The 26158-nt window shown below is 41.0% G+C and overlaps 1 protein-coding gene across 3 annotated transcripts in view; it reads left to right on the top strand.

The window, feature by feature from the left end:
- Positions 1 to 801: 801 nt before the first annotated feature.
- LOC135517606 (tyrosine-protein kinase JAK2-like) overlaps positions 802 to 26158 on the top strand; it is a 71946-nt gene continuing 46589 nt past the window's right edge. For 2 of the 3 annotated variants that reach the window (XM_064942070.1, XM_064942067.1), the window contains exons 1-2: positions 802 to 1075; positions 17455 to 17695. In XM_064942070.1, the coding sequence (XP_064798142.1) occupies positions 17479 to 17695 (217 nt within the window). In that variant the 5' untranslated portion in view covers positions 802 to 1075; positions 17455 to 17478. The remainder of the gene's footprint in view (positions 1076 to 17454; positions 17696 to 26158) is intronic. The other variant, XM_064942069.1, reaches the window with a different exon arrangement.

Here is a 26158-nt window from a genome sequence, read left to right as displayed (position 1 = left end):
TGTTATGGCCTACATAAAGCTGTCCCGACAGATGAGCTTAGCTTTCAGCACCATGGAGTGAATCCTTACCACACCTGGCTATCAGTAGAGCCTTGTCTGGCAGCGGAACAGTTCATTCAGCCCCATTAACTGACTTTTTAAAACCTTAGCTGATACGGCTGACTTTCTTAAACACATGTGGTGCCTACTCACTCCTTGTGGATTTGTGTAAGTTGATAAGAACCCCACTGTCCTTCAATAATAAAGAACACCAACATGAGTTTTGACTTTTGAACCATACACAAACATTATTACATTTTATGTTCAGTAAATTCATAATGTTTGTTCTCACATCATTATCTATAAACAAGTGCAAGCAAACGAGCTGCAACCAGGTAGGCATATTTGTTCAGCACTTTCAAAATGGATACAGACAGAAATTCAGATCGACTTTATTTTACATTTTCTCTGAAGGGGCATTTAAAAATGTGGAGCTAATGTTGTAAACCGTGATTGACCACACACTCCAGTACAGTAGGTGGCGGCATGCACCTTTAACGTTTGTTTGAGGCCTGCCATTACATAATAATAGAAGAAGTTTTCTCTCTCTCTCTCTCTCTCTCTCTCTCTCTCTCTCTCTCTCTCTCTCTCTCTCTCTCTCTCTCTCTCTCTCTCTCTCTCTCTCTCTCTCTCTCTCTCTCTCTCTCTCTCTCTCTCTCTCTCTCTCTCTCTCTCTCTCTCTCTCTCTAGAAATCTATTTCTCTCTCTCTCTCTCTCTCTCTCTCTCTCTCTCTCTCTCTCTCTCTCTCTCTCTCTAGAAATCTATTTAGATTGCTCTCTCTCTAGAAATCTATTTAGATTGCTGTCTCTCTAGAAATCTATTTAGATTGCTGTCAAATGTCAAACTAGCGTTCCACACGGAGTTATCTCGCACCCAGAATGAATCGGAACAAGAACCAGACACAAAGGAGACGAAATTAATGGGGAAGCACGCGGACTGCAACGTTAATGGTTTTGACTTCTGCAACAGTCATAACTGTCATTCGGAAAAATTTACTTCCCGGTAGCTACAACATTCAGAACGGACAACGTCCAGGTAAATTACTTTATGCTGTTATAGGCAATACGCTATAAAGGCCCGGGGAAGTTCAAGAGACGAACTTCAAAATAGATCAAATTGTTAGATGCAGATAACCTACATATATGTGCACGCTCCTGCCTCTCTCCCTCGCTCTGTCTCTGCCTGCAAGTCTTCTGCCTGCAAGTCTTCTGCGTGTAGAATATGCTGGCACAGTTGTCTTCGGGACAGTCTTTTATTTGTTTTATTTGTATTCGTATTTCACCAAGATTGTTAAGAACAAGTTCTTATTTACAATGACGGTTTTCAGGGGAACAGTGGGTTAACTGCTTTGTTCAGGGACAGAACGACCCCTCGGTTACTAGTCCAACGCTCTAACCACTAGGCTACCTGCCGCACCGTTTTACTGGCAGGTTAAGTCTTTTTTGCCTCATGAAATTACAGTAGGCTACCGGTAGCCTGTATCCATTACGTTTTTCAGATGGAATTGAATTTCCCAAGACATTTAGTAGAAATTAAACACATCTAGCTACCATATCATAAACAACGACATAAAAAAACAACACAGCAGCACATTAATCAGCGACGTTTATTATATACTTTTTTTTTAAAGGCTGAGCATAATTCTACGGTATGAAATGGTACAGACCTAATGCACTTTTATTTCCTGAGAATTGATCAGCTGCATTCTCTCTGTAGAGGGTTGCGGTAGATATAACTTAACTGCCCGGTCCTAGCGGTTATACATATAAGGCCAATATTCGGCATTGTAAATTGACATGGAATTGTATGAATTTTCTTAGAATTTTAACTGAAAACCGTACAAAAAAAATGGTAGCTTAAACATTAAGCAAATTGTCAGTTTGTCTCATCCCTAGTACCGACTGTGCCACCACCAGGACACATTCTATACATTGGCCTAAGATAAGCTACCTCTGTACAGTTTAGAACGCTTGCCAAATATCAGAACTCAAAATCAATATAATATGCTTTTGATGTATTTTGGACCATTTGAAGTTGACTACTTTATAAACGTCTTCTCCAGAACCACTGGACCGATGTTGTGTATATATCATCTGGATGCACATCGTAAAACCCAACATTTTCCAAGACTCTAGCTGAAACAATATGGCAAATGAGCTTGCAATAATGTTTTTCCCTGTCCCAACAGCGCCACAATGTGTTTTTTTTTTATTCACCCTGACTGTGTAGCTTTTATTTGATTGTTATTTCTCAAAGATTGTATTATTTAAAAATGTATGCCGTTTTCTATCTGGTTTTGTTCATTTGAGGTTACACCAAAACTGTTTTTCCATCCCAAAAATTACCGCTTAGTCTAAGAATTTTCTATACAGGAAAAACCCAGTAATAGCTCCAATGACTGTAATTTCCTCCAGATTAAAAGGATAGTTTGAGTCATTGTGCTAACGCTAGTTAGCATTGGCTTGTGAAATTGCCTCTAACTGCCTACCTATGTTGAATAAAAATAAATTTAAACTTACTCTACCGGTTGTCTGTGCTCAAAATTTGAGACCTAAAATTTTACAGAGTTGATAGGTACCAAGGTAAAGTTAGTTTCATAATGGATGTGGATTGTTCTCCTCATCCTCCATTGATTCAGAATATAACATTTTCATTGTCATGGCATGCTTGGTTAAATAGATAATGATGTGAAAAAATATCCAATATAAAACTAACCAGCTCTCTTAAAAAGTTGGGTAAACAATCTTTAGTACAAATGTGTACCATTACATCCCTACTATTCAGTAGCCTATATTCCCTGTATAGCCCCCGTCTCCCCTAATCTGCATAGCATGTGCTCCTAAATTCGCCGCTATACTCACAGAACGGTCAAACAATAATACTAAGTGACCCTGGTTCTTTTGCTGTGTTTGTTCCGGACTGCGTTCTCCCCTGCAGCGAACCGCACCACGGTACGAAATTAATCTGGCGAAACTACCCTTGTTTGAGCTAACCAAGGTGCGTTGTTCAGTGCTCTCCCGAGTGTGGATTGTGTTCACACCATTCCAAATGAAACAAATTAAGGGGGTAAACACACCAGAGTTTGGAAAAGACGCTTCAAAATAATTTGGGGGAAAGCCCCCTAAGGGTGTTTTCACATATAGTCTTCTTTAAAATGAATTCTGTGGTAAAAAATAAGCAAAATAACTCTTCTCTTTGTATTCACAATGCCCTAAAAAAGGGAACTGGACCACAGACTTCAAGCGAATCAAACTCACGAGACGGTCTCAGTTCAGTTCGCTTTGGGGGGGGGCTCTTTTGAGGGGTCTGAGTTCCTTTGGAATTATCACACTACACAAAAATGTAAGCGAACTGCACTTGAGTTCACAAAAATTTAATGTTGGGTAAGCAGCATGCTCACAGTAGCTTTATGCAAGCTTTGCGACTTAGACATCCTGCTCATGAATACCACTGTCCATTGGTATAACTGTTGTAGAACTCTAGTGTGAATATGCCGCATGCTAGCTGCATGATGTCCCTTTTGACATTGTCAGTTCAGAGGTCAGGAGTGTTTTTAGGAGTTGCAGACCCAGTAGAGTAGATGGAGCAAGCCTTGTGACATTAAGGCAGAGTAGACAGTACAGGACAGCCTACAGGATACAGTCTGGCTGCAGTGATAGTGGTTCTCCCCAGCTTCCCCCAAAGCCCTGATAAGCCGGTAACACCATGGACAAACCAGGGTTATGTACGTAGTTCTGTGTGTGTGTGGTTGCGCCAGTGAGGGTGGTGTGTGTGTGTGTGTGTGTGTGTAATCTAGAGAGTTAGAGGGGTGGCTGAGCGGGGTTTAGGGGATTGTTCAGGAGTGCTCCAGCCCTGCGTGTTTTTAGAGTTTCACCAAAACAGAGACCGCTGAAAGAATACTGAGCTAGGCTAATTGATATCAGCATGGAATGAGTCTGGCTGTGTCCCAAATGGCACCCTATCAACAAGCTCTGTCTCATTGCAGAATTAAATATTTATCCACTTTTCTACAAACCACAGTATGTATGCGAGTGGATTTGAGCTGTCGGCAATCTTGCTCATGGAGGAGTGCTTATGCACCGCTCCAGCACTCCACGTCCTTTCCAACCACTCTGCGCTCACAGGGGGAAAAAAACTTGAGCTCCAAATTTGCTCCATTCATTAAAATCACAATTTAACCAACATCTATTTTTTTTTTGACAACCGGGACCTACCATTTTGGTTTTGAAGTATTGAAACCAAACCATATGATTGGAATGAAAAGTATTTTAATAAACATGAGAAGGTGAATGTAAGAGGTAGGCTACATGTCATATTAAACCGCATATACGGTGCATTCAGAAAGTATTCAGAGTCCTTGACATTTTCCACATTTTGTTATGTTACAGCCTTATTCTAAAATCTATTCAATTCTTTTCCCCCCACAATCTACACGCAATACCCCATCATGACAAAGCAAAATATAGCTAATTTATTACAAATAAAAAAACAAAAATAGTATTCAGACTAGAGGTCGACCGATTAATCGGAATGGCCGATTTCAAGTTTTCTGAACAATCGGTAATCGGCATTTTTGGACACCAATCATGGCCAATTACATTGCACTCCACGTGGAGACTGCGTGGCAGGCTGACTACCTGTTATGTGAGTGCAGCAAGGAGCCAAGGTATGGTGCTAGCTAGCATTAAACGTATCTTATAAAAAACAATCTTAACATAATCACTAGTTGACTACACATGACTAATTTATCTAGCTTGTCCTGCGTTGCATATCATCGTTGAGGTGCCTGTTAATTTATCAATGGATCATAGCCTACTTCGCCAAACGGGTGATTTAACAAGCGCATTCGCGAAAAAATCACTGTTGTTGCACCAATGTGTACTAACCATAAACATCAACGCCTTTTCTTAAAATCAATACACAAGTATATATTTTTAAACCTGCATATTTAGTTAATATTGCCTGCTAACATTAATTTATTTTAACTAGGGAAATTGTGTCACTTCTCTTGCGCTCTGTGCAACAGTCAGGGTATATGCAGCAGTATGGGCCACCTGGCTCTTTGCAAACTAATTTGCCAGAATTATACATTATTATGACATAACATTGAAGGTTGTGCAATGTAACAGGAATATTTAGACTTATGGATGCCACCCGTTAGATAAAATACGGAACGGTTCCGTATTTCACTGAAATAATAAACGTTTTGTTTTCTAAATGATAGTTTCCGGATTTGACCATATTAATGACCTAAGGCTCGTAATTTCTGTGTGTTAATATGTTATAATTAAGTCTATAATTTGATATTTGATAGAGCAGTCTGAATGAGCGGTGGTAGGCAGCAGCAGGCTCATAAGCATTCATTCAAACAGCACTTTCATGTGTTTGCCAGCAGCTCATCGCTGTGCTTCAAGCATTGAGCTGTTTATGACTTTAAGCCTATCAACTCCCGAGATTAGGCTGGTGTAACCTATGTGAAATGGTTAGCTAGTTAACGGGGTGCGCGCTAATAGTGTTTCAATTGGAGACGTCACTCGCTCTGAGACCTTGAAGTAGTTGTTCCCCTTGCTCTGCAAGGGCCGCGGCTTTTGTGGAGCGATGGGTAACGATGCTTCGAGAGGGGGGCTGTTGTTGATGTGTTCCTGGTTCAAGCCCAGGTAGGGGCGAGGAGATGGAAGGAAGCTATACTGTTACACTGGAAATACTAAAGTGCCTATAAGAACATCCAATCGTCAAAGGTATATGAAATACAAATGATATAGAGAGAAATAGTCCTATATTTCCTATAGTAACTACAACCTAAAACTTCCTAACTGGGAATATTGAAGAACTGGGAATATTGAACCACCAGTTTTCATATGTTCTGAGCAAGGAACTTAAACGTTAGCTTTTTTACGTGGCACATATTGCACTTTTACTTTCTTCTCCAACATTTTTTTTTGCATTATTTCAACCAAATTAAACATGTTTCATTGTTTATTTGAGGCTAAATTGATTTTATTGATGCATTATATGAAGTTAAAGTAAGTGTTCGTTCAGTATTGTTGTAATTGTCAATATTATAAATAAATAAATAAATTGGCCGATTAATCTTTTTTTTTTTGGTTCTCCAATAATCGGTATCGGCGTTGAAAAAATCATAATCGGTTGACCTCTAATTCAGACCCTTTACAATGGGACTTGAAATTGAGCTCAGGTGAATCCTTCCATTTATCATCCTTGAAATGTTTCTACAATTTCATTGGAGTCCACCTGTGGTAAATTCTATTGATTGGACATTATTTGGGAAGGTGCACACACCTGTCTATATAAGGTCCCACAGTGCATGTCAGAGAAAAAACCAAGCCATGTGGTCGAAGGAATTGTCCCTAGCGCTCCGAAACAGGATTGTGTCGAGGCACAGATTTGGGGAAGGGTGCCAAATTTTTTTGCAGCATTGAAGGTCCCAAGAACACGGTGTCCTCCATTATTCTTAAATGTAAGAAACTTGGAACCACCAAGTTTCTCTCTAACTTGAGCTGGACACCCGGCCAAACTGAGCAATTCGGGGGAGACGGGCCTTGGTCAGGGAGTTGACAAAGAACCTGATGGTCACTCTGAAAGAGCTCCAGAGTTCCTCTGTGGAGATGGAAGAACCTTCCAGAAGGACAACCATCTCTACAGCTCTCTACCAATCAGGCCTTTATGGTAGTGAGACCAGACGAAGTCACTCTTCAGTAAAATACAGCCCGCTTGGAGTTTGCCAAATGCCACCGAAAGGACTCTGACCATGAGAAACAAGATTCTCTGGTCTGATGAAACCAAGATTGAACTCTTTGGCCAGAATGCCAAGTGCCACATCTGGAGGAAACCAGGCACCATCCCTACGGTGATGCATGGTGGTGGTAGCATCATGCTGTGGGGATGTTTTTCAGTGGCAGGGATGGGAGACTAGTCACATGAATGGAGCCAAGTATAGAGATCCTTGATGAAAACCTGCTCAGGACCTCAGACTGGGGCCAAGGTTCCCCTTCCAACAGGATAATGACCCTAAGCACACAACCAAGACATCGCAGGAATGGCTTCGGGACAAGTCTCTGAATGTCCTTGAGTGGCCCAGCCAGAGGCAGAGCTCCCCATCCAACCTGACAGAGCTTTGGAGAATCTGCAGAGAAGAATGGGAGAAACTCCCCAAATACAGGTGTGCCAAGCCTGTAGCGTAATACCAAGAAGACTCAAGGCTGTAATTGCTGCCAAAGATTCTTCAACAAAGTACTGAGTAAAGGGCCTGAAAATTTGCAGTACCAGTAAAAAGTTTGGACACAATTCCTCATTCATTGTAGAATAATAGTGAAGACATCAAAACTATGAAATAACACGCATGGCATTTGTTAAACAAATAAAAATATATTTTAGTTTTCTTCAAAGTAGCCACCCGTTTCCTTGATGACAGCTTTGTACACTCTTGGCATTCTCTCAACCAGCTTCGTCTGCAATGCTTTTCCAACAGTCTTGAAGGATTTTCCACATGCTGAGCACTTGTTGGCTGCTTTTCCTTCACTCTGCGGTCCAACTCTTCCCAAACCATCTCAATTGGGTTGAGGTCGGGTGATTGTGGAGGCCAGGTCATCTGATGCAGCACTCCATCACTTCTTACACACTCTGGAGGTGCTTTGGGTCATTGTCCTGTTGAAAAACAATTGATAGTCTGTCGTGGAAATTCAGTACTGAGAGAGACTTGGTCAGTTCTTCAAACAATCATCTTTATTTAATATTGATGAATTATTGCAGTAATGAGACCGTCAGCCCAATATTCTTGTTCTGACTGTTAGGCTGAGAGCCTTTACAGACGATGCAGAATTTTTATATTGCTCATACCAAGATTGCTTAGTCAGTCATTTCTAACCTTCCCATAAGCCACCTTGGTTTTCTACGTAGGATGGTGTTTGACTTAGTTCCCCAGATGCCAGGAATATGAGACAATGAAGCATTGTTCTACTCCTCTGTAACCCAGTTACAATCACCCTACATTCTGTCACTGGAATGCCATCTGTAGGTTTTATCACCAGGTCAATCAATTGCCAGTTCCAGCTATCTCTAGTAAAACCCATGTCCACGACACCCAGACTAGCTGCAGGAAGCTAGAGTGGACACCATAAAACTCAGCATTAGCAGGACCGAAATATCTTACTCTTTGTTAAGTAAATAATTGTTCCATATCCAACAAAATAAGGTGAATACATAATTTTTCCCTCAAGTCCCATTATGCCTTGAATTCTAAATAAATCAGTGTCACCAGAAAAACACCACCACCTCCATGCTTCACGGTGGGAACCACACATGCGGAGTAAATCCGTTCACTTACTCTGCGTCTCACAAAGACACGGAGGTTGGAACCAAAAATCTCAAATTTGGACTCATCAGCCCAAAGGTCAGATTTCCACCGATCTAATGTCAATTGCTTGTGTTTCTTGGCCCAAGCAAGTCTCTAATTTATTATTAATGTCATTTAGTAGTGGTTTCATTGCAGCAAATCGACCATGAATGCCTGATTCACGCAGTCTCCTCTGAACAGTTGATTTTACAATGTCTGTTACTTGAACTCTGAAGAATTTATTTGGGCTGCAATTTCTAAGGCTGGTAATTCTAATGAACTTATCCTCTGCAGCAGAGGTAACTCTTCTTTTCCTGTAGCGGTCCTCATGAGAGCCAGTTTCATCATAATGCTTGATGATTTTTGCGATTGCACTTGAAGAAACTTTCAAAGTTCTTGAAATTTTCCATATTGATTGACCTTCATGTCTTACAGCAATGATGGACTGTCATTTCTCTTTGATTATTTGAGCTGTTCTTGCCATAATATGGACTTGGTCTTTTACCAAATAGGGCTATCTTCTGTATACCACCCCTACCTTGTCACAACACAACTGATTGATTGGTTAAAATGCATTAAGAAGGAAGGAAACTCCACAAATGAACTTTTAACAAGGGACGCCTGTTATTTGAAATGCATTCCAGATGACAACCTCATGAAGCTGGTTGAGAGTACCAAGAGGGTGCAAAGCTGTCAAGGCAAAGGGTGGCTGGCTACTTTGAAGAATCTAAAATATATTTGTACTTTTTTTGTTTGTTTACTACATGATTCCGTATGTGTTATTTCATTGTTTTGATCTTCATTATTATTCTATATCTATTATTTATATGTAGAAAATATTAAAAATAAAGAAAAACCCTTAAGTGTTGGTGTGTCCTAACCATTGACTGGTACTGTATGTAAATGTGATATTTCATTTAAAAACAATTGTAAACCTGTTTTTGCTTCATCATTGTGGGGTATTGAGTGTAGATTGAGGGGGGGGGGGACATTTGAATACATTTTAGATTAAGGCTGTAATGTCACAATTTTGAAAAAGTCAAAGGGGTCTGAATTTTCCGAATGCACTGTAAACATTCTAAATGTTTCCGTAGCTAGACAGGGAGCCTAAGAAGGAACCCAAATTAATTATTTAGGCAATATTATTTCAAGTCTATAGTGTATAAAGAAATACATTGTGAAGCGTTTGCGGGTGTGACGGACTAGGTTGGTAAGGAGTCGGGACATTAGGCGCTCAGCATTGTTTTGTGTTTTTTTGTTGAATTTTTTTCTCCCCAATTTCGTGGTATTCAATTGTGTAGTAGCTACTATCTTGTCTCATTGCTACAACTCCCGTACGGGCTCGGGATAGACGAAGGTTGAAAGTCATGCGTCCTCCGATACACATGCTCATGCTATTGTGTCTGGAGAGCAGGCCTGCAGTGGAGAATATCCTCTCTCCAGAGAGAGGAGAGCCACAGATTATTATTATTATTTTTCTATTAATATTATTGAATTGTGTTTAACTGTCTTGCCTAGTTAAATAAAGGTTAAGAACAAATTCTTATTGACATTGACGGCCTACCAAAAGGCCTCCTGCGGGGACGGGCTGGGATTAAGAATCTAATAAAAATATTGAACTAAACACGCAACACTACATAAAAGAGAGACCTAAGACGACAACATATTAAGTCGGCAACACATGACGACAACATAACATGGTGGCACCACAACATGGTAGAAACATTATTGGGCACAGACAACAGCACAAAGGGAAGGAAGGTAGAGACAACGATACGTCACGCAATACAGCCACAACTGCCAGTAAGAGTGTCCATTATTGAGACTTTGAATGAAGAGATTGAGAACTGTCCAGTTTGAGTGTTTCTTGCAGCTCGTTCCAGTCGCTAGCTGCAGCAAACTGGAAATGACCCAAAGATGTGTGTGCTTTGGGGACTTTAACAGCATGTGACTGGCAGAACGGGTGTTGTATGGCGAGGATGAGGGCTGTAGTAGATATCTCAGATGGGGGAAGTGAGTCCTAAGAGGGTTCTATAGGTAGGCTTAGGTTTTTAGGCAAAAATAACCCCATTTTAAAAGTGAAAGCTCCTTGAAAGTTGGAATATGCCAGGTCTATTTGGCCAAAGTCAATTATGGCCTATTGTATAGATAATTTAACAAATATTAAATTAATGCTACAATAACACTTAATTAGCTAACCACCTCGTTCCTTTCTTTTAGCCTGTAAGTATCCTACACCGTCATGATTTGGGGATATGTGTCTTTTCAGATTCCAAAGTGATTCTTTAGTTGTGGACACTACATCCACACATTCCCTCTATTGCTCTTGGTGGGCGAGAAGGCCAAAGCTCCAGCCTTTGCGAATCTCGCTCCCCACTCAAGTCAAATTGGGCACGCTCCGCTCACATACTCTGCTCCAAACATCAAATTTCAAAGTGTTTTTGATACGCTGGGTTGCTCCTGCTTCTCTGTATCGTTCCATTTCTCCAAATTTCGGCGTTTAGTCCAAGCCCTCATTCCGAATTGTTAAAGGTGCTAGACAGGGGATGCTTTTTTTTATTTTTGTGATTTCAATAAATATCCAAAATATACAGTGGGGCAAAAAAGTATTTAGTCAGCCACCAATTGTGCATGTTCTCCCACTTGAAAAGATGAGAGGCCTGTAATTTTCATTATAGGTACACTTCAACTATGACAGACAAAATTAGAAGCAAAAAAAACAGAAAATCACATTGTAGGATTTTTTATGAATTTATTTGCAAATTATGCTGGAAAATAAGTATTTGGTCAATAACAAAAGTTTTATCTCAATACTTTGTTATATACCCTTTGTTGGCAATAACAGAGGTCAAACGTTTTCTGTAAGTCTTCACAAGGTTTTCACACACTGTTGCTGGTATTTAGGCCCATTCCTCCATGCAGATCTCCTCTAGAGCAGTGATGTTTTAGGGCTGTTGCTGGGCAACAAGGACTTTCATCTCCCTCCAAAGATTTTCTATGGGGTTGAGATCTGGAGACTGGCTAGGCCACTCCAGGACCTTAATGCTTCTTCGTTGCCCGGGCGGTGTGTTTGGGATCATTGTCATGCTGAAAGACCCAGCCATGTTTCATCTTCAATGCCCTTGCTGATGGAAGGAGGTTTTCACTCAAAATCTCACGATACATGGCCCCATTCATTCTTTCCTTTACACGGATCAGTCGTCCTGGTCCCATTGCAGAAAAACAGCCCCAAAGCATGATGTTTCCACCCCCATGCTTCACAGTAGGTATGGTGTTCTTTGGATGCAACTCAGCATTCTTTGTCCTCCAAACACGAAGTTGAGTTTTTACCAAAAAGTTATATTTTGGTTTCATCTGACCATATGACATTCTCCCAATCTTCTTCTGGATCATCCAAATGCTCTCTAGCAAACTTCAGACGGGCCTGGACATGTACTGGCTTAAGCAGGGGGACACGTCTGGCACTGCAGGATTTGAGTCCCTGGCGGCGTAGTGTGTCACTGATGGTAGGCTTTGTTACTTTGGTCCCAGCTCTCTGCAGGTCATTCACTAGGTCCCCCCATGTGGTTCTGGGATTTTTGCTCACCGTTCTTGTGATCATTTTGACCCCACGGGGTGAGATCTTGCGTGGAGCCCCAGATCGAGGGAGATTATCAGTGGGCTTGTATGTCTTCCATTTCCTAATAATTGCTCCCACAGTTGATTTCTTCAAACCAAGCTGCTTACCTATTGCAGATTCAGTCTTCCCAGCCTGGTGCAGGTCTACAGTTTTGTTTCTGGTGTCCTTTGACAGCTCTTTGGTCTTGGCCATAGTGGAGTTTGGAGTGTGACTGTTTGAGGTTGTGGACAGGTGTCTTTTATACTGATAACAAGTTCAAACAGGTGCCATTAATACAGGTAACGAGTGGAGGACAGAGGAGCCTCTTAAAGAAGAAGTTACAGGTCTGTGAGAGCCAGAAATCTTGGTTGTTTGTAGGTGACCAAATACTTATTTTCCACCATAATTTGCAAATTAATTCATAAAAAATCCTACAATGTGATTTTCTGGATTTTATTTTCTCATTTTGTCTGTCATAGCTGAAGTGTACCTATGATGAAAATTACAGGCCTCATTTTTTTAAGTGGCAGAACTTGCACAATTGGTGGCTGACTAGATATTCTTTGCCCCACTGTATCTGCAGTAATAGTGAAATGATAGTGTTGCAGCCTTGTGCATTCAAAACTAATCTTCCCCGCATCCCATTTCCCTTTAACATGGCAGATTTGCACTCGAGTCTTTTACTTTCAGGTTTGGTCCACCAGCTTCAAACGGCTGTAAATAAAATTTAAAAAACATGATTTTTTTAAAATAGAAAATATTTTGCAGAGATTTAGATGGTATACACACTATTCATTGCTTGTTTTCTCACAAACTTAAATTGAGCGAACATTGTAGAATTTTAGCAACCAGGAAATAACAGAGCAATTTCCACAATATATCACAGTCAGAATACATAGCTTTGACTACAGATACCACTCCGGCGGGTGAAATTAATAGGCGAGTCACAGCCAGTCACAACACTGGTGGGCAAGTAATACTGTGAAACACTATCATTCCACTATTAATACAGATATATTATGGACACCATTCCTGTCCACAACACTCTAGCAAACCCAAGCGTTCTTGATGGTAATAACGCTCACTTTTGCACCTAGTGGCCGGTTTTGAAGGCATTTCCAGAGGTCCTCAGTACATGGATAAACTTCCAATTTCGAAGTCGATCTCCCTGACCCTATTCCCCTTAGTGCTCTGGTCAAAAAGTAGTGCACTATAAACGGAATGGGGTGTCATTTGGGATGCACCTGTGACTTAACTTTTCCCACCTGTTGGAGTTCAAACAGCTGTATAAATTAATTTAGCCCATGACAATTGTTCATGTGTGAGACCGAGCAACCACATGTGATGTAGAGTTAGTAGCCTACATCAGTTGACCACAGCTACTTTTGCTTCTCTTGTCATTTTCAGCTCTGCCTGGGCTACTACCTATGTGATAGGAGCTGTGTATACTGAAAATTCTAGAGAAATGCAAGAATTCTAATAGAGGAAGTGTTTCACATCTAGCAATCTGTGTAAATAGTCACAGTTAGGCCGAAGCTATACGTTACGTGTCGACCTACTTTTATGTTCACTTCCTTTTTCCTGGTATCGGTCTGCAGGGACTCCCCAAATGACACATTGAAGAACTGAAGCACAATAGCAATCCATTGTGTGATGCAATGATGGCTTGAAACATGTTTTGTTTTAACTGCTGGTTAATATGGACCTTGTTTAGCCAACGTTTTGGTTTGCACTTTACTTTCCATCATTATTACTGATGACATGTGATGTACTAGCATAATGGCAGTGCCCGAGTGCTTTTCAGAAGTCAGCTACAAGTGTAGACTATTCTCACGTCACCAATTCTAGTGCTTCCCATAGGATTTTTGTTCAGCAGCGGTGGCAAAGTTAGCTTGGGGTAGTGCGCGTGGCCAAAGGCGCCATATTTTCAGCCAACACTTTTAGAGGCCTTCCTTTTGGCCGCAGAGATAATGTTGCTGTATTCCCAGTCGTGAAATCCATAGATTACGGGGTAAGACTTCCTCAGGCGGAGATGTCAATAAGGAAAACATTACGAGAGAGATCTAAATATCTGACCAAGGTCAGGGAATGTTTTAGCTTACTAAAAGTGGAGCCTAATTATGATGTGCTTGTTTTTTTAGCCTCTTGTTTTATATTCTTTATTGATTTCATACATAATGGTATCTGATCAGATTTGCTCATTATCATCTTGATGCCAATACTGTAGAATGCAAACAATTATCTGCCGGTAAGTAGGTAGATGCTGCTTTGCAGAGTCCATGACATCTACAGCCACCGTCCTCAGGTTCAGCCCTGATTCATAGGGAAGCTGTAGGGCTGGCACAGTAATTGTATAATCGTGTAACCGCCTATTATGTGTGAAGTTCGTCATGAAAATAAAATGACCGTCGACAAACTTCACCCAAAAAGCAGCAAAGTAAAAGTAAGCCTAGTTTACATATTACAGGTGATGGTTTAGCTACTTTGACGGACATAAGTCACCCAGAAATCCATTACAGTCACAGCCCCAGGAAGCAGTTGTCGGCCCAAAGCTGAGGGTTGGAAAATTACTACGGGATTTCCATGTAGGATGAGTAACAGAATCAGTGGGACAGTCTAATCATGTCAAACGGTAGGCTTGTATCTTTTCTCTGATACAGTTGGTGGATCATTAACTCTCTGCCTCATCGCCACACTCACATGGATTGCTATTTTATCATTTTTTAATTAACAATAAATCTTACTTAAAACTGTTATTACGGTTATAGTAAATTATGGTTCTCATAATTGTTGATGTGATCAGTGTCTGAAATTATGTTTTTGTAACTTTGTTTCATCATGTGAAATATCTCAATGGTCACTGCAACCGTAAACAAATGGCAACATTTTACTCGTCTGTAACCTCCTTGTTCACAACAGATACTCTATTGTCACAGGTCTACTCGTTATGACATGGGAATAGAGCTGAGTATACAGTAGGTAATACATTGTAGTTATATACCGTAATAACACATGACCCTTTTCATACGTAAAACACCATTTATAGTAACGTTTTGCTACCAACAATTGATAACCTTAAGCGATGATAAGTCATACATACAGAGCATTCGGAAAGTATTCAGACCCCTTGACTTTTTCCAAATGTTTTACGTTACAGCCTTATTCTAAAATTGATTCAATTGCTTTTTTTTCCCTCATCAATTTACACACAATACCCCATAATGACAAAGCAAAAACAGGTTTTTGATATTTTAGTAAAGGTAGAAAAAAATGAAATCCCATTTCCATAAGTATTCAGATCCTTTACTCAGTACTTTTGAAGCACTTTTGGCAGCTATTACAGCCTCAAGTCTTCTTGGGTATGACGCTGCAAGCTTGTATTTTGGGGAGTGTCTCCCATTCTTTACTGCAGATCCTCTCAAGCTCTGTCAGGTTGGATGCGAAGCATTGCTGCACAGCTATTTTCAGGTCTCTCCAGAGTTGTTCAATCGTGTTCAAGTCCGGGCTTTGGCTGGGCCACTCAAGGACATTTAGAGACTTATCCCGAAGCCACTCCTGCATTGTCTTAGCTGTGTGCTTAGGGTCATTGTCCTGTTGGAAGGGGAACCTTCGACCCAGTCAGGTCCTGACCGCTCTGGTGCAGATTTTCATCAAGGATTTCTCTGTACTTTGCTCCGTTCATCTTTCCCTCGATCCGAACTAGTCTCACAGTCCCTGCCGCTGAAAAAATCCCCACAGCATGATGCTGCCACCACCGTGCTTCACCGTAGGGATGGTGCCAGGATTCCTCCAGATGTGACGCTTGGCATTCAGGCCAAAGATTTAAAACTTGGTTTCATCAGACCAGAGAATCTTGTTTCTCAGTCTTTAGGTAAATTTTGGCAAACACCAAACGGGCTGTCATGTGCCTTTTACTGAGGAGTGGCTTCCATCTGGTCCCTCTACCATAAAGGCCTGATTGGCGGAATGTTGCAGAGATGGTTGTCCTTCTGGAAGGTTCTCCCATCTCCACAGAGGTACTCTGGAACTCTGTCAGAGTGACCATTAGGTTCTCCCTGACTAAGATCCTTCTCCCGATTACTCAGTTTGGCTCCTGTCTCACTCTACGGACAATTCCTTCAACCTCATGGGTTGGTTTTTGCTCTGACATGCACTGTTAACTGTGAGACCTTTTATAGAGACAGGTGTGTGTCTTTCCAAATCAGTCCATATATTTTGATATTTTAGTAAAGGTAGGAAAATTGACAATAGGTGGACTTCAATCAAGTTGTAGAAACATCTCAAGGAGGATCCATGGAAACAGGATGCACCTGAGCTCAATTTCGAGTCTCATAGCAAAGGGTCTAAATACTTCTGTAGATAAGGTATTTCTTTAAAAAAAATCTATAATAAATTACTAAACCTGTTTTTGCATTGTCATTATAGGGTATTGTGTGTAGATTGAGGCAAAATGATTTTATCCATTTTAGAAAAAGGCTAACGTAACAAAATGTGAAAAAAGGTAAGGGTTCTGAATACTTTCCAAATGCACTGTATTCTATAGAATTCTCAAACGCTCCAGGAAACCAAAACAGGGTAATGAATTTCAAATGTGAAAACGGCCTTAATTAAATATGGTACATAAACACACTGTACGTGGTTAACCCATTTCCTTTCCCTCAAGGGAATGCATCTGCCAGCGTCTAGTCTCTTGTGGACACAACAGGATGCGGGAGGTAACGAGCAGCATTATTTCCTGAGCTCACGATTTCGCCTGTGTTTGCATCTCTCTAATTTTGCGAGGGGACATTTGGCACATTGAAATCACTTGGCATGTATGTGTTGCCACCCTAGGGTCACGCCTACTCAATAAGTCAATTTTGAACTTTTATTATTCAAAAACATAAGTGTCTTACTGTAATTAATCAATTAATTATTTTTTAAATAATGTGATATATTTTGGACATATGGCCCAGCCCTACCTGACAGGAATTCACACTTGGAAGTGTATGGTAAGCTTGGTTAGTTATTCTATTCTCAGAAACAGCTATTTATTTTAACTTTATTTAACTAGGCAAGTCAGTTAAGATCAAATTCTTATTGTCAATGACGGCCTAGGAACAGTGGGTTAACTGCCTTGTTCAGTGGCAGAACGACAGACTTTTACCTTGTCAGCTCGGGGATTCGATCTTGCAAGCTTTCGGGTTACTAGTCCAACGCTCTAACCACTAGGCTACCTGCCGCCCCCCTGCTATAGCATAACTGTTAACTAAGCAGAGCAGATAAAGTCAACTGGGCTAACAGACTCCCCTCTGCCCCCCCCTCCATCTTCCCCTTTCTTACTTTCTTTTGCTCTTTCCCCCCGATTTCTCTCTGCTCTTGCTGTCTTCTCCCCTCGTCTCTAACTCTCCTCACGCTCTTCTTTCTATCTCCTACACTCTGTCTCCTCTCTCCTTCTCTTTCTCCTCCAATCTCTCCCTTTAGGTGGATGTATCTGCTGAGCCACACATGGACATGGAGTGTCCAGTATGTCCCTCGTCCAATCAGAATGGCTGTGTCCTAGACCCACTTCATGTCTCCGAGCCCAAACAGGTAGTAGCCCCTCCCTGTCTGACGGTACACCTGTACCACCTGGGCAGGGGCGGGACCAATAGCCCAGACCTCACCTATCCTTCAGGGAACTATGTGGCTGAGGAGTTGTGCATCGATGCGGCCATGGCATGCGGTGAGTGAGACAGTGCATAGAAAAAAAGCAAATGTCTGCTCAATGTTTTTCTGTTACCAAAGATGATTATTTGATAAAGCTTACAGGGATACTTTGGGATTTCCTTTTGTCTACTTCCTCAGAGTCTGGTGAACTCGTGGATACCATTTGTATATCTCTGTGTCCAGTATGGAGGAAGTTGGGAGTTAGTGTTGCGAACTAGATATACCAATATCATAGACTGCCATCAGAACTCACACGGGCTCCAAACACGGGTCTAGTGTCTGACCCACAGACATTCAGTCGCCTGCCCTACAGGGCCTACAGTACCTGATGTCCGCTTTTATTGCCCCTTTAAGCATTAAAGAGATACTTTGGGATTTTTGACAATTATCTACTTCCCCAGAGGGAGATGTACTCATCTCTGTGTCCAGTATGAAGGAAGTTGGAGGTAGTTTTGTGAGCCAATGCTAACTTAGCGTCAGCGCAATGACTGGCAAGACTGTTAAGATTAAGGGCATCATTACGTGTTCCACAAACAAGGATAGCAGAACACCAGAGTAATATCAGGATATTTGAGAGAAATCCTGTGGCTGCACATTTCATGGCGGCTCGTCACAACATTAGCTCTCCTGGGACACATTGATATAGAACGTGTTACGACTCTTAGGAGGGGGAGATCTATTATTGACAAGGGAATCGTATAGAATTCACCGTTTGTGTACCGTGTCTCCATAAAGGTCTGAACCAGGAGTTTGACATCAGACCATTTCTTACACGAATGTGTCACGTTCATTTGTCCTCCCTTCCAGGTCTCCTACTTGGTCATTTTGTACATATATTAGATTCTGTAACTGGAATTATATCTACGACCACCATGCCTAGTGCGCGTAATGGTCCTGTAGGCAGGTATTCCAAAGGTTTCCAACAAACTTTTTTTTACCGTTGCCTAGGTTTTTAAAAAACTTGAACCCATTTGTATGTATATAATTCTTTCTGACCATATGTATTTCTGTGATTTTAATGGTGATTTTTATGCACAAAAGTGAATTGAATGTGTATATTTTGGGAAGCGAGCACTCAGTTTGTTTGTTTGACCTGACGACGATCCGTTTCGGATTGAATTGTAGTCAATGTAGGGATGAATTGGGAGCTTCGAGTGTGCGGGCCTTATTCTTGATTAGCCCAGCACCTATGTTTTTAAGGATGTACGTATGACCACAAACTTTTCTATGGAAGACTTCCAGTCATTATGCTAATGCTAGTTAGCAATTGCTCTTGCGCCAGTTAGCAACTTCCTTCAAACTGCACGCAGAAACATAAAAATGGTATCCACGAGTTCATCTGACTCTGGGGAAGTAGAAAACGGGCCTCATTTCCAAAATACTGAAGTGTCCCTTAATGCTTGTTTTAGGGGCAATAAGAGCAAACGAGATGTACTGTAGGCCCTGTAGGGCAAGCCCATACCCCTAACAGTTGATGATTTAATCTTTCAGCGCAGGCAGCAGCACAGACAGAACCAGACTTTCTCACTGTGAGGAGGAAGTGTAAAAAAAATAAGATATCTATCCACACACATCTCTCCTCTGCCTTATTTTTCACTAGCACAGAGTCTGACTCCGGTTTACTTTTTCTAAGGGCTTTGTCTAACTATAACTACAGTCATTGTTAACGGCAGTTTACCAAGTTCTCATTTGACGATACAGAGCCATTTTACCTCATCGGGCGGAACATTTATTCAATGTAGGAAGTAATTTTTTTGTATATTCCTGACATTTAATCAGAGTAAAAATTCCCTGTTTTAGGTCAGTTAGGATCACCACTTTATTTTAGGAATGTGAAATGTCATGTTTTCCTCCAAACATAACGATGGTCATTATGGCCAAACAGTTCTATTTTTGTTTCATCAGACCAGAGGACATTTCTCCAAAAAGTACGATCTTTGTCCCCATGTGCAGTTGCAAACCATAATCTGGCTTTTATGGTGGTTTTGGAGCAGGGCTTCTTCCTTGCTGAGCGGCCTTTCAGGTTATGTCGAAATAGGACTTGTTTTTACTGTGAATATAGAGCCTTTTGTACCTGTTTCCTCCAGCATCTTCACAAGATCCTTTGCTGTTATTCTGGGAGTGATTTGCACTTTTCGCACCAAAGTACGTTCATCTCTAGGAGACAGAACGAACGCGTCTCCTTCCTGAGCGGTATGACGGCTGCGTGGTCCCATGGTGTTTATACTTGAATACTATTGTTTGTACAAATGAACGTGGTACCTTCAGGTATTTGGAAATTGCTCCCAAGGATGAATCAGACTTGTGGAGGTCTACCATTTTTTTCTGAGGTCTTGGCTGATTTCTTTTGATTTTCCCCTGATGTCAAGCAAGAGGCACTGAGTTTGAAGGTAGGCCTTGAAATACATCCCATTGACTCAAATGATGTCAATTAGCCTATCAAAAGCTTCTAAAGCCATGACATAATTTTCTGGAATTTTCCAAGCTATTTAAAGGCACAGTCAACTTAGTGTATGTAAACTTCTGACCCACTGGAATTGTAATACAGTGAATTATAAGTGAAATAATCTGTCTTTAAACAATTGTTGGAAAAATGACTTGTGTCATGCACAAAGTAGATGTCCTAACTGACTTGCCAAAACTATAGTTTGTTAACAAGAAATTTGTGGAGTGGTTGAAAAATGAGTTTTAATGACTCCAACCTAAGTGTATGTAAACTCCCAATTTCAACTGTATATAGTGTACATAAAACACTGAGTATACAAAACAGAAAGAACCCCTGTTGTTTCCATGACACAAACTGACCAGGTGAATCCAGGTGAAAACTACAGTATGATCCCTTATTGATGTCACTTGTTAAATCCACTTCAATCACTGTAGAGGAAGGGGAGGAGATGGGTTCAAGAAGGTTATTTAAGACGATTGAGACATGGATTGTGTACCATTCAGAAGGTGAATGGGCAAGATATTTCAGTCCCTTTTGAATGGTGTGTGGTAGTGTTAGGTTCTGACCAAACAGTGTAAACTCAAACAGACGAGCATAAACCAAGCTTATTCACCCACTGGGTCATACAGCTGCAAAGACAAGGTATGATTTCACAAGCACATATATTTATACCCTCCTAATAAGCGGAGTCAAATCCTTGCACATCTAGACAGCCAATAAACTCTGTTACTAGTCAGGATCTTAATTGGCTCCTCTCACTGGTGTAGTCATGGCCCTTGCCTAATGCTAGAACCTTCGTGGGCGTGGAAGTATATGTGTGTGAAATAGGACTGTTTCTTCTCACTTTCATGTGACCTCGGGCAGAATCCCTCGCTCCTCTCAAATGAAACCAGACTGTTGTCCTTTGCCTCCCTCCTTCGGAGCCTTCATATTCAACAATAACATGTTTGGCAAAATGTTAACTTTCTGCACTCCCTTTTTCTCACTCAGTAACTTTCCATACACCATGTTCCTATCCATGCTTCATTTACCCCAACCTTCCTTATACCTGTAAAGTAATCAATAAGTTCTAGTATTGTGACATAAGTATATTTCAAGCTAGAACCCAACAGTAGTAAGTTCCAGGTGCAATGGTTTGTGTCAAGAACTGTAACACTGCTAGGTTTTTCATGCTCAACAGTTTCCCATGTGTATCAATAATGGTCCACCACCCAAAGGACATCCAGCCAACTTGACTCAACTGTGGGATGCATCCCTGTGGAACGCTTTCGACATCTTGTAGAGTCCATGCCCTGACAAATTGAGGCTTTTCTGAGGGTAAAAGGGGGGGGTTACAACTTAATATTAGGAAGGTGTTCCTAATGTTTGATCTACTCAGTGAATGTCAACCTGCTGTTTCACCCGGCTTAGAGTACCTAACGCCGCAAAATATTTTGTATTTAAAAAAAGTCCTGCCAAAAATAATTGTTGGTGGTATTATAAGCAAATTTACATTACATTTCACAATGCAAATTGTTTATAAAAATAGGCCTTTGTGACACTCACTGCTAAAATAGACTACATTTGTATGTAATTTTTTTTATCTGCGACTCCACAAATGGTAGCCCTCGAGTTTGACGATAATTTGTTGGTCCACAGAACGGACAAGGTTGGAAACCGCTCGTGTACAGTGCCTTCAGAAAGTATTCCTAACCCTTGATTTATTCCACATTTTGTTACAGCCTGAATTCAAAATTGATTAACTAGATTTCCTCACTCATCTACACACAATACCCCACAATGACATAGTGAAAACATGTTTGTAGAAAGCAAAATTCTTGAAAATTGGAAAGTATTCAGGCCCATTGACTGTTTCCACATTTTGTTAAGTTACAGCCTTATTTTAAAATTGATTAAATATTAATTGTTTCTTAACAATCTGCAGTCATTACCCCATAATGACAAATGTAAAAAAAAAATGAAATTTTTGCAAATGTATGAAAAAAATGATACATTTTACTTAAGTATTCAGACCCTTTGCTATGAGACTAGAAATTGGGCTCAAGTGTGCATCCTGTTTACATTGAGCATATTTGAGATGTTTCTACAACTTGATTGGATTCCACCTGTGGTAAATTCAATTGATTGGAAAGGCACACACCTGTCTATGTAAGGTCCCACAGTTGACAGTGCACGTCAGAGCAAAAACGAAGCCATGGTTGAAGGAATTGTCTGTAGGGCTCCAAGACAGGATTGTGTTGAGGCACAGAACTGGGGAAGGGTACCAAAACATTTCTGCAGCATTGAAGGTCCCCAAGAACACAGTGGCCTCCATCATTCTTAAATGGAAGAAGTTTGTAACCACCAAGACTCTCCCTTGCGCTGGCTCTCGGCCAAACTGAGCAATTGGGGGAGAAAGGCCTTGGTCAGGGAGGTTGAGCCAGGTACCTGATAGTCACTCTGACAGAGCTCTAGAGTTCCTCTGTGGAGATGGGAGAACCTTCCAGAAGGACAACCATCTCTGCAGGCCTTTATGGTAGAATGGCCAGACAGAAGCCACTCCTCGGCAAAAGGCACATGACAGCCCGCTTGTAGTTTGGCAAAAGGCACCTAAAGACTCTCAGACCATGAGAAATGACATTCTCTGGTCTGATGAAACCAAGATTGAATTATTTGGACTGAATGCCAAGCGTCACGTCTGGAGGAAACCTGACACCATCCCTACAGTGAAGCATGGTGGTGGCAGCATCATATGCTGTGGGGGTGATTTCAGCGGCAGGGACTGGGAGGCAAGTTAGGATTGAGGCAAAGATGAACGGAGCACAGTACCGAGAGATCCTTGATGAAAACCTGCCGCGGATTGTGTAGCATTTGCCCATTTATTATTTTCAAAATGATTCAAGCTCTGTCAAATTGGTTGTTGATTATTGCTAGACAACAATTTTGAGGTCCTGCCATAGATTTTCAAGTAGATTTAAGTCAAAACTGTAACTCAGTCACTGTCGTCTTGGTAAGGAACTCCAGTGTACATTTTGCCTTGTGTTTTAGGTTATTGTCCTGCTGAAAGGTGAATCCATCTCCTAGTGTCTGGTGGAAAGCAGACTGAACCAGTTTTTCCTCTAGGGTTTTCCCTGTGCTTAGCTCCATTCCGTGTATTTTTTTAATCCTGAAAAACTCCCCATTCCTTAACGATTACAAGCATTCCCATAACATGATGCGGCCACCACTATGCTTGAAAATAATACAACTATCTCACTAAAATGACAAAAAGAAGAAACCCATTTTCTACCATAATTCCCCTTGGATCATTAAATTTGGTTAGTATTGTGAAATAACTAGAACGTTGTTCATCCGTCTTCAGTTTTATCCTATCACAGCCATCAAACTCTAACTGTATCAATTGGCCTCATTGTGAAATCCCAGAGCGGTCTCCTTCCACTCCGGCAACTTAGTTAGGAAGGACACCTGTATCTGTGTAGTATCTGGGTGTAACGTCACCGTGCTCAAAGGGTTATTTTATTTTATTTATCTATATGTATATGTATATGTATATGTATATGTATATATGTATATGTATGTATGTATATATATATATATATATATATATATATATATATATATATATATATATATATATATATATATATATATATATATATATTAACCCTTGATATATGCAATAAAATGTCAGTGTCAAATCAGTGTCAAATACATATCTTATCGGCATCAAAATGCCGTGATAATATCGTATCATGAGGTCCCTTGCAATTCCTAGCCCTATGACACACGGGAGACTACTCACTGCTCCATATCTGTCTACACTGCAGTATGGAGTAGTTTAACGTCAGAAGGAAAAGGGGGCGTTACACCGTCTACCAATAGTTGCCCTTCTTTGCAAGGCATTGGAAAACCTCCCTGGTCTTTGTGGTTGAACGTGTGTTTGAAATTCACTGCTGAAGGACCTTACAGATTGTATGTGTGCGATACAGAGATAAGGTAGTCATTAAACAATCGTTAAACTCTATTGCACACAGTCCATGCAGCTTATTACGTGACTTATGCACATTTTACTCCTGAAATAAGGCCTGACATAACAAAGGGGTTGAGTACTTATTGACTCAATACATTTCAGCTTTTCATTTTTAATTAATTTGTGTGTAGGCCAGTGACCAAAAATCGCAATTTAAAATGTACGCTGAAGAAGTCAATGGGTGTGAATTCTTTCTGAAGGCACTGTAGATTATACCTCAGTCCCGGGTGTTCATACACTTTACACCGACCTCGGCAGGCTGTCGACTTGTTGCTTTTGTGTTCTCTATTGCTCTATCTCTCTCAAACACACTCAGAATGTCTCACACTGATAAGCACCCTGCAGCTCTCTTTCTTGCTCTATTGCTCTCACTCTATCTCTCACCCCCCCTTTTCCTTCAGACGTTTAACTCCTCCATGGGGCATTGAGTAGTCTCCCGTGCGTGCAAGGGACCTCATGATACGATATTATCACGGCACTTTGATGCCGATACAATATGTATTGCGATTCGACACTGACATTCTATTGTAATTCAATGTTCCAAACATATTGGTCACCATCTTCTCTGCTGCAGAGGGACAAGAGAGACTTAACTAATTTTGATCAGTCATGCAAATAAGTGCTGAGAGCAAATTGACACTATTTAGAAATATGGAGAACAAGCTATGAAGGATCATACTGGAATTTTGCTGCAGGTACAGCCAACTAGGCCAAACATAATAATGCGGTTTCGATGATAATATACACTACCGTTCAAAAGTTTGGGGTCACTTAGAAATGTCCTTGTTTTTGAAAGAAAAGCAAACATTTTTGTCCATTTTAAAATCACATCAAATGGGTCTCCCGGGTGGTGTAGAGGTTAAGCTGTGCCAGCTGTGTCACCAGAGACTCTGGGTTCGCGCCCAGGCTATCGCAACCGGCTGAAATCGGGGAGGTCCGTGGGGTGACGCACAATTGGCCTAGCGTCGTCCGGGTTAGGGAGGGTTTGGCCGGTAGGGATATCCTTGTCTCATCGCGCACCAGCGACTCCTGTCGCAGGCCGGGCGCCGTGCGTGCCAACCAAGGTTGCCAGGTGCACAGTGTTTCCTCCGACACATTGGTGTGGCTGGCTTCTGGGTTGGATGCGCGCTGTGTTAAGAAGCTGGCGGCTTGGTTGGGTTGTGTATCGGAGGACGCATGACTTTTGACCTTCGTCTCTCCCGAGCCCGTACGGGAGTTGGGCGATGAGACAAGATAGTAGCTACTAACAATTGGATACCACGAAATTGGGGAGAAAAAGGGGATACATTTTTTTTAAATAAAATAAAAATAGAATTTTAAAAAACACATCAAATTGATCAGAAATACAGTGTAGACATTATTAATGTTGTAAATGACTATTGTAGCTGGAAACGGCAGATTATTATTATTTTTAATTTAAAAAAACGTTTAAAAAATGGAATATCAACATAGGCGTACTGAGCCCCATTATCAGTAACCATCATTCCCGTGTTCCAATGTCACATTGTGTTAGCTAATCCAAGTTTATCATTTTAAAATGCTAATTGATCATTAGAAAACCGTTTATGTTCCACAATTATGTTCGCACAGCTAAAAACTGTTGTTCTGATTAAAGAAGCAATGAAACTGGCCTTCTTTAGACTAGTTGAGTATCTGGAGCATCAGCATTTGTGGGTTCGATTACAGGCTCAAAATGGCTAGAAACAAAGATCTTCTGAAACTCGGCAGTCTATTCTTGTTCTGAGAAATGAAGGCTATTCCATGTGAGAAATTGCCCAGAAACTGAAGATCTTGTACAACGTGGTGTACTACTCCCTTCACAGAACAGAGCCAACTGGCTCTAACCAGAATAGAAAGAGTGGGAGGCCCCGGTGCACAACTGAGCAAGAGGACAAGTACATTAGTGTATAGTTTGAGAAACAGATGCCTCACAGGTCCTCAACTGGCAGCTTCATTAAATAGTACCCGTCTCAAAGTCAACAGTGAAGAAGCGACTCCGGGATGCTGGCCTTCTAGGCAGAGTT

This window comes from Oncorhynchus masou, chromosome 28, assembly GCF_036934945.1.
Source record: "Oncorhynchus masou masou isolate Uvic2021 chromosome 28, UVic_Omas_1.1, whole genome shotgun sequence".
Lineage (NCBI taxonomy): Eukaryota > Metazoa > Chordata > Actinopteri > Salmoniformes > Salmonidae > Oncorhynchus > Oncorhynchus masou.
The sequence above is the reverse complement of the archived record's forward strand: the minus strand, read 5'-3'. Positions and strand labels throughout refer to the sequence as shown.